The sequence below is a fragment of the Cynoglossus semilaevis genome, chromosome 4 (assembly GCF_000523025.1).
Source record: "Cynoglossus semilaevis isolate Cse_v1.0 chromosome 4, Cse_v1.0, whole genome shotgun sequence".
NCBI classification, from domain to species: domain Eukaryota; kingdom Metazoa; phylum Chordata; class Actinopteri; order Pleuronectiformes; family Cynoglossidae; genus Cynoglossus; species Cynoglossus semilaevis.
Genome location: NC_024310.1, coordinates 533,680 through 543,151, shown reverse-complemented (window position 1 = coordinate 543,151; position 9,472 = coordinate 533,680). Strand labels below are relative to the sequence as shown.

The 9,472-nt window shown below is 47.3% G+C and overlaps 1 protein-coding gene across 1 annotated transcript; it reads right to left on the bottom strand.

The window, feature by feature from the left end:
- Positions 1-1,586: 1,586 nt before the first annotated feature.
- serpini1 (serpin peptidase inhibitor, clade I (neuroserpin), member 1) lies at positions 1,587-4,908 on the bottom strand. The gene is made up of 8 exons (XM_008308428.1): positions 4,632-4,908; positions 4,139-4,369; positions 3,868-4,062; positions 3,438-3,642; positions 3,182-3,279; positions 2,549-2,635; positions 2,374-2,463; positions 1,587-2,244 (listed from the first exon to the last, which is right to left on the bottom strand). The coding sequence occupies exons 1-8, from the start codon at positions 4,906-4,908 to the stop codon at positions 2,168-2,170; spliced, it is 1,260 nt and encodes a 419-aa protein (XP_008306650.1). The 3' UTR covers positions 1,587-2,167.
- Positions 4,909-9,472: the final 4,564 nt, after the last annotated feature.

Sequence of the window (9,472 nt, the reverse complement as noted above, 5' to 3'; positions counted from 1 at the left end):
GGGGGGGGGGATTGAAAGGGGGGGGGGGGGGGGGGGGTGGGGGGGTGAGGACAGTAGGGAAGACAGATTGGTGCCATACAGTGTGTGTGAGTGTGTGTGTGTGTGAGATACTCACGGGTGTAGAAACTAGTCCAGAGTCAGGACTGTGGTCCACACAGAGCGGTGTTCGTGTCACGTGGAGGTCAGAGTGTCGGGACCAGTGGGACTTGGGGAGACTGCCGCTGAGAGTGTTCACACCCGAAGAACTGACGCAGACGGAACGGTGAGGAGATAAAGAGAGGACGGAAACAAAGCAAAGATGGCTGTGATCCCTGCTGCAGAAGACAAAGTGTCACCTGGTAACGTAAGCCCTGCTGTGTAGAGTTTCACTGAACTGGGCCTGACAGTGTGGATTAGGACCTGTTGCCATGGCAGCACAGGACACCTGAGCAGGTGCTGTTTGTTAGTCTGAATGAGAAGAATGAGCGCTGGACTCTGGGGCCGTCACAGCCTTCAGCTGCACTTAATCAGTTTGGTCTTCACCAAAACCTGATCGACAGATAACGTGTCAAAAAGACTCGGTCCTCGGCTGATTGACACCTGACCAGTCTGAGGCGTGGACAGGAAACAGAGACCTGGAGAAAGTCACTAAAATACAACGCTCCTCCTCACACAGTTAGACTTCAGCTCACCTTTCTGACATGGTCCACTGTGGTGGTGGTGGTGGTGGTGGTCAATCCTCGGGGCCGTGGTCACTGACTCACAGATGGTGGCTGGGTCTGACCGGGCCGAGCTGTGGCTGCGACCCATGGAGCCTGCTGGGTTGGTGAGCAGTGACCGCTGGGAGAAGGTGGCGCTGCTGTTCAGTGGTCCGGGCGGACTGTGTCTGGGAGGGCCCGGCCGCCGCCGCCGCCGCTGCTGCTGCTGCACCACTGGTCACTGGAGGGCTGGTGGTTGCCTGGCAACAGTGTTCAGGTGTACGCAGCATACATTAAGAGGTAGAAGTTGCTGCAGTCAGCAGCAGTGACACCGAGTGTTCTGAGAGCTCAGATTTAGAGAAGGTCAGGTTCTTGTCTCTGTACGCAGAAGAAATATACTCAATACACGCAGAAGTATACTTAATATATTCAGAAATATACTACATATACACAGAAATTCAAACATTAGTGTGGAGTTTGTAAATAATCCTCAAAGACAAAAACCACAGGTGGCGCTGACGGGAACACATTCATGGTTTTATTGAGTAAAGACTGGTTACAGCTGGTGTGACCTGTTTCCCCCTTTATTTCCCCCCCCCCCCGCCGCCGCTGCTGCTGCTGCACCACTGGTCACTGGAGGGCTGGTGGCTGCCTGGCAACAGTGTTCAGGTGTACGCAGCATACATTAAGAGGTAGAAGTTGCTACAGTCAGCAGCAGTGACACCGAGTGTTCTGAGAGCTCAGATTTAGAGAAGGTCAGTTTCTTGTCTCTGTACGCAGAAATATACTCAATATACACAGAATTATACTTAATATATTCAGAAATATACTAAATATACACAGAAATTCAAACATTAGTGTGGAGTTTGTAAATAATCCTCAAAGACAAAAACCACAGGTGGCGCTGACGGGAACACATTCATGGTTTTATTGAGTAAAGACTGGTTACAGCTGGTGTGACCTGTTTCTCCCTGTATGTACCCCCCTGCCCCCCGCCTCACCCCTGTGGGTGAGACGTCAACACCCGACTGTGACTTGCAGTACGGCGTATTTTTCCACCTGCTGAAGAACCTCGTCTGTGTCTGAGGAACAATTAGACCCAGACGTGAAGAGGAAATGGATGGTAGGAGTCGAGGAGACGGGACGTGGTTCTGTGCGTCGTCTGTGTGTGTGTGTGTGTGCGTGGGTGACACGTGTTCTTCTGGCTCATGTACAACGTCTACTACTGCAGTACTGAGTATTTACAACCTTCCCTTTTCTGTCAGCAACAGTTTAAAGCTTTCAGTATCAAAACACAAACACATTTGATGTCAAACGTCAACAGTTCAATATATTATATACCGTGGGTCGTATGCACCTCATATTTATATTTATATATTTATATATATATTTATATAGAGTATAAAACACAGCTGAAGATGGTGATAGAGAATAGGTAGCTTCTAGAACGTCAGGATCTGATTGGCTGAGACTAAGGGACTTCACACCATTCAGATGGAGTAGAGGTCGCTGTCACTGGGCTCGACGACCTCTGGGGTCATGACCCTGCCCATGAAGAGGATGGACCCTGAGGACAGAAAAGTTTTTCAAAAACACACGAGGACAGTTTGATGTGATTAAAGGAAAGGACATTAACAACTGTCCTCAACAGCTGTGGGTGTTATTGACCCCTGACCTGCCGACCCCCTGCCCTCACCTGTTCTTCTGTTCCTGATCACAAAGAAGAACGGGTGGTCTGCCATGACCTGGGGGTACAGGACCAGGGTCCGGGTCAGACCGATCATCCCTAGACCACAGAGAAGAAGAGAGAGGAGGTTAGATCAAAGTACTGAAGTACACACGGTGGAAGTACAAGATGTGGCCGACTGTACCTGAGCCCACAGCCCCCTCTGCCCCCTCCTCTGTCACCTCCAGGTAGGACTTCTGCACTGCCTTTTCAACGTACAAGTCTTTACCATCTGAGTAACACAAACACTGACTTTAGATCCAAGTACACATTCAAATATTACTGCATTTCCTGCATACGTTCTACTGTAATACTGAGGAACGGTACTGAACATCACACAGTCCACACTCCTCTGTCTGTGGAGCTATTTTTACTTCAGTTCATGATGTGACAGCTTGGACTGTTCCTCCTCTGTTACCTTGGTTACCTCAGAAAGTACTGCGTGTACTGAGTAAATACTGGTTTTTATGAAGAATCATATTAATGCAAAACACTTCCTGTACCTCTGAGTTTATGAAGAATCATATTAATGCAAAACATACCTCTGAGTATGTACAGGACAGTACAGTACAGTAACATCTGTTTTGATGTACCAACTGCACTGTTGCACTGATGACATTCAATGTTACAGTACCTGGACCTGTTACAGTACCTGTTACAGTACCTGTTACAGTACCTGTTACAGTACCTGTTTCAGTACCTGTTACAGTACTTCTACCTGGACCTGTTACAGTACCTGGACCTGTTACAGTACCTGTTTCAGTACCTGTTTCAGTACCTGTCATGGCTGAGAGGTCGGCGTTGCGGCTGAAGATGTTCTTGATCCCCAGCTCCTGCAGAGTGCTCCTCAGGTCAATCCTCTGCTCCACTTTGAACCTGAAATTTCACAGTTTGAGAAGGTCAAAGGTCAATTCATGTCACGTAGAATTCCACTCATCAATGCTGTAATACACAGTGTTATTTAAACACACTGCTGGGAAGATTTCTCCGACTGACAGTGAGAGTGTGTTTTGGTTCATCTTGTGGTCTCCTACCTCGGCAGGTAGACTTCCACCTTCTGCCGTTTGACGTTGTTTGCCCACTCCTCCAGCAGGGGAGCTTTGATGATAGGCTCCAGCGTGGCCAGTGGAACTTCCTGTCTGGGCAGAACGATCATCATGGACATGTCCTCTCCCTCGTAGGGCATCTCCAACACCTGGTAAACCCCGCCTGCCTCCTGGGAACCATCGCTGAACTCACCTGAGGAGAAACACCACGGAGGAACGTCCATGAGAAAAACATCATGGAGGTGGTCTTCATCAGGACTGTAGTTCTTCATCATCAGGACTGTAGTTCTTCTTCATCAGGACTGTAGTTCTTCATCATCAGGACTGTAGTTCTTCATCATCAGGACTGTAGTTCTTCTTCATCAGGACTGTAGTTCTGAACCCTGAACGGTGTAATGGTCAAACATCTGGTCCTCACCGTAGAAGAACTCCCCCTGCTGGTACATCATCAGGGTCTGGACCTCAGAGCCGTCGTCTCTGCTGAAGGAGAAGGTTCTGGTGTTCTCCGGTCTGAACTGGTTCTTCCATGAGCCCCTGAAGTACACAGCGTTGACCAGGGTCAGACGGGTCATGCTGTTGAAGTCCTCCGCTGACAGCAGCTCACGGATCTTACCTGGGGGGGGCAGCAGTGAGGCTCTGGGTCAGTTGTTGTTAGTCAGTGTCTGTAGTTCAACAGTACCAACACTCACTCTCTGTGTGGTTCTCCACCCAGCTGTTGATCTGCTCCGCCACCGCCGCCGACTCGCTGAAATCCACCGTTTCCACGTCCGCTCGGAAATACTTCTTCATCAGATGCAGGAACTCGGGGTTGAACGTCACTCCTTCCTGCAGGAACAGGATGTTGGCCAACCTGACCACGTAGTTGGCGTCGTCGTCCGTCAGAGCTGCTGTGAGGTTCTGCAGCAGAGAAAACTCCACACCTGGAGACGGTGCAGTATTACTGTAGTACTGTACATCAGAAATACTCACTGAAATACATCAGTGTTTGATAACATGAATAGAACACATTTTAGAATTTAATATTTGACGTTGTAGTATTACTGTAGTATTACTGTAGTGTTACTGTAACCAACTCGTGTCATTCAAATAAAAGAAGTAAAAAACAACAACACAGCGACGACAGAGTCTGTGACTCCTGGTCCTCGTCAACGTCCCCCCCCCCCCCGCCCCCCGATGTCTGACCTGGCAGCAGGTGACTGAAGCCCACGGTCTGTCGTATTTCCTCCAGAGAAGCCCCCCTGGCCCCCAGCTCCACCATGCCCAGGGCTACAGCCACGCTGAGTGGAGAAAAGATGATGTTGTCCTGACCCCCCACCGCCTGCAGCTGGTGGTACAGTCTGACCGAGAACTCCGAGGTAGTGTCCTCCGGAATGTCCACCGCCCGGCAACCGTAGCCCGGCAACAGGATGGAGAGGAGGAGGAGGAGAAGGAGCGGGAAAAAAACGTCCAGGACAAACATCTCAGGGGGGGGGGGGGGGGGGGGGGGGGGGGGGGGGGAGTGGGGAGGGGGGGGGGGATAGGTGAAGGAGAAAAGAGGGGAGACAGGAGGTGGTGGAGGAAGGAGGAAGAGAAAAATAATCATTTCATCATCAAATCCTCTGGAAACAAAAGACTTTTCTTAATAATAAATGTTTGTTGTGAACCTCTGGTGGTCAGAACCTGAACTGCAGTCTTTCAGAGACATTTATTGTAGGATATTAAAGGATTATTCCAGATTATTCTTTATCCTTCATTATATATTTGAGTTTGAAGGAAAAACTACAAACTGGTCCACAAACAAGGATCAAGATGGATGTGAGAGTTCAGATCCTGACACGTCAACATCCTCTGATGCTGCTGCCACTGATGCTGCTGCCACTGATGAGTGTTTTTGAAGGGAAGGAAGAAGAAAAGTACCAAGACCGATCAGTTCAAGACCCCCACCCCTGCCCCCCCTCACCCGTGTTGACCCATATGATGCCAACACAGTCGGCGCACAGACAGAGCTGATGTAGTGGAGATAAAACAACGCTCTTTAAATGTCGCCCAGTGAGTCAGACATTCCAGTAAAAGTTAAGTTATCCAGAGAGACACGGGAAAGATGGGGGAGGACGGGGGTGCAGAGGGAGGGGGAGACGGCTGGCACTGATGTAAATGCAGGTAATGTTCCTGACCTTCTGTGCTGTGGGAGTTGAACCTTTTTAAGGCTGGCAGCACTGCCCCCTGTAAGAAAAGAGCCAGTCATGCAGTTATGCCAAAGAAATGTTCTCTCTGTGTGTGTGTGTGTGTGTGTGTGTGTGTGTGTGTCAGTGTCCACCACGGGTGGCTGCCTTTATTTCTATCACTGACACCAGTCTGACCTTTTGAGCTGTGGCGTGCGGTCCGACCCAGGATGAGTATTAGGCCTGAGTTTGGAAACCGTCCAATCAGGAGGGGTTTCCCAGCAACAGAGGGAAACCACTTTGATGACCAGGTGTGGCTGAAAACCAACACCTGGTCATAAAACGTTCTCTGGTGACAGGAGGAACGGAACATGTCGGAGCATCCCTCACGGTCCTAATCCTGACGACCTGATTCATTTGGTGCAATTAAACTCAGTGGCCTTCAAAGGCTGCCTTTGATCTCCCTGTAATCCCAGGTCCCAGACTGAATAAATCAGCAGTTGACATTTTGGGGCAATTAAAATGTAACGTAGCCACGTCCAGGGCAGGTACGATAATCCTGAGTGCCATTTAAACCCAACACCTTCAGAGAGCATGCTCCAGAGCCCAGAGGACGTCTGCTCTCTCTGAGGAAACTCCTCACAGCCACGTTCCTAAATCTCTGACATCAGTCCACGCACAACAGTTCCTCCTCTGACCACCGCTCGATTAAATGCCACTAAAGCCCGTCGATGCTTTCACTAAATGCATTCCATCAGGTCAGTAAAAATGCTCCCCTGGTTCCTCTGTATAACAGAACAGTGGTAACAACATTAAAGCCTCAGTTCTGTCACACTTTCACCTGAAGAGGAGTGCAGTTGGGCTTTAAAACGCCCTCAGAACAAAGGGATTTCTCCAGAGGAGCACTTCATTTGGAGAATTCTGTTCAACAATGACTAAAAGGAAGAAAAACATGTCAGACCTTTTCTTATTCTGCAGCTTAACAACAGCTCAACACTGAGCAGCTCCAAACCACAGACCAAACCGTGACCATGAATATGAGGATCAACACACGCTTCAACCTGAGCTTCAGCTGCTGTGGACTTAATGTCTCACACTTTAAACACACGGTTATCTTTCAGACATTTGGTTGTCATTAATTCCATTAATTCCAAGAATTAATCACAACCGCGGTACACTTTAATTCAGGGTTTTTACTCAGATTGATCGCATCCCCGCCTCATTAGCTCTCACTAAAAATGGGATTTACTGTAAGACGGCAAACACAGTTCAAAGAGTTGTTACTTCATTAGCTTCTTCTTTTAGAAACAGAAAATAACAAAGTACGGACCAGAGAATGACATCAATACGTACAGTACGTGTACTGTACATATGTACTGTACCTGAGGGCAGGTGTACTGGTGGGGGTGTGACCCTCACCCCCCCACATCAGGGCCCTCATTTGGTCTCCTTTTTACCCAAGAATCTCAGTGTTTGACCAACACCGTCGTCCACAGACGGCTGACCTTTGCCCTCTGCTAACTGGGTAAATCTACTGCATGGACAAACTGACATTACAGACGTTAAACTGATGTTGTTTTTGTCTCTAACTGAACGTGGACTAACAGCTTGAACGGCCTCCACTCCAGTCAGTCGCTCTCCTCTGCCTTCCAACAGCTTGAACGGCCTCCACTCCAGTCACAGCTCCAACCCAGTCGATCTCCTCTGCCTTCCTCACTTGTTATGTTTCACTAGGCTGATTTGACGGACATTTAATTATTGAAACGCAATTAATGCAGCCCTCATGGGACACACACACACACACACACATACATACATAAAAACACAGCAGAAATGGTAGAATCAGTGGTTTTGGTGCAGATGACTGCGTCCAGATTATGGAGGGACAGAGATGACCGTCAGTGAGCAGAGGTGAGACCTTTGGTTCAGGGATCATGGTGACAGAGAAACATGAGACCAACAACAATGACTTGTTGGGTGTATTTCAGTGTTGACCTGTTCAAGACACACAGTGTGATTCAACCCTCAACACTTACATGTGTTCTTCCCAGCTCCTCACAACTGCTGCATCTACTTTGATGCTTTTTTGTACATAAGAACCGTTTCCCTGCTGTTATATAAACTAAACCTGAGGCCACGGCGGCCTCTGGATGATACTTTATATGTTTTCTATCACACACAGAGCTGACTAACAACTGAAGGCTGTGTGTGTAAGGGGGGTGGGGGGATGAAGAGGGGACCAGACACTACTATCATCTCCCTCGTTCATTTACACTGGTTTTACTGACAGCACCTTTGCTTTGGTTTCAAGGACGACCACCAACACCGCGAGGTTTCAGTGAAAAAAAAAGAACAACTAAGAACGACAGTAATATTGATGTGAACGTGGCTGCTGCGGTTGTGTCTCCACCCGCCCCTCCTGGTCAAAACAACACATGTTGAGCATGAAAACGCTGCCCTTCATCTTATTCTAAAACAACGAGCTCACTTCACTGTGAGATTATCTCACTGCCGATAATCCCACTGAATGAAACCCGTAGAAATAAAATGGTATTTTTTTTGTAGCATCAAGTTTTCAATAAAGATGTTCACCAGAGTGTTTTCCTCTGATCAGTATCGTCAGTATGAAGGTGAGCCGGTTATAATAGAAGTCCGTTCTTACCGGTTAACGGTGACCGTTAGGTTGGTTGGAGGTTGGGGTGGATGAACGGACGGTGACCGTTAGGTTGGTTGGAGGTTAGGGTGGATGAACGAGTGATGTACGGTCTCTTTCTCCGTCTCTGCTGCTCTCCTCAGTCTCCGCAGCTCGCAGGCTGTTCGTTTGCCGCAGACCACGCCCCCTTACGTTACGATTGGCCAGTTAAGCTAGACCAAAGATGGTTGATGTGAAGCGAGAGGAGCAGCGGCCACCGGCTCCTTTCTTAGGCTGACGCCACGGTTAAGATGGTTACGGTTTTTAATGTAGCATAACAGCAAACAAATTTGTGCACCTTTATTTTATTTAAATTTATTTTTTAAGCCTTGTTTTTAGATATCCTAACAGATCTAAGTTCAGAAGCAAAAACACAAGCATTCGTCTAAAACCGAATCCGAACCTCGGGCTGTGTAAGTAGGCTGTCGTCAATGCCCTTTACCGTATTATTATTATTATTTTAACAATAATGATACATTTTATTATTAAAAGCGCCTTTAAACGCACACAAGGACGTGGTACAACAACGATTTGTACAACAGTAAATGAAGTATTGATCAGAACAGAGCACAAATACATAAACCATGACGGACGATGCTGATGTCAATTATACACAGTAACCTAGAATATTCGATTCTGTTTCTCATTATCTGTCACATGTAATATTTATTTCAAATATGGAGCTCATATTTTATTGAACAATTAGAACTGGCGGTGCAGATAACAGGATTTTCATTTCATTTCATTTGTGAAACCAGCGGCTCTGTCCATTTTATTTATTCGTCGTCGATGGATTTGACGAGTCAGTCAAAATGGACACAGTATGAACCGGTCAGGTTGTTGTTTGGGTTTTTAATTTAGGGGCATTAGTTTAGTAAGACCTTTGTTTGTTGATGTTAATATTAAAATGTAAATATATGTTCGATTTGTTTTTTTATGAAAATCTTTAATTTAATACACAGCTCGTTCTATAAATCTACAACTGCAAGAATGACGAATGTACAGTTACTAAATGTTAGACAACTGAGTTACGTTTATATGATATAACATTATATAAAGTCCACGGTGTTACGTTTATATGATGTAACATTATTAGTTCGCCTCGAAGACTCTCTGCGTCACAGCCAACCACGGGTTAACCGTCATCACCTGCACCTGTGTGGGATTTGAAGTCCGTTCTTCTGGAGGCA

Bases quoted from the DNA above. Each gene is read 5' to 3' on its own strand.
- serpini1 (XM_008308428.1), bottom strand. From the start codon at position 4,908: ATGTTTGTCCTGGACGTTTTTTTCCCGCTCCTTCTCCTCCTCCTCCTC. The intron at 2,636-3,181 runs GTACTGAAACAG...TGTGTTACTCAG, and splicing joins CGACCTCTCAGCCATGACAG to ATGGTAAAGACTTGTACGTT. The intron at 2,464-2,548 runs GTACAGTCGGCC...TCTGTGGTCTAG, and splicing joins AGAGGGGGCTGTGGGCTCAG to GGATGATCGGTCTGACCCGG.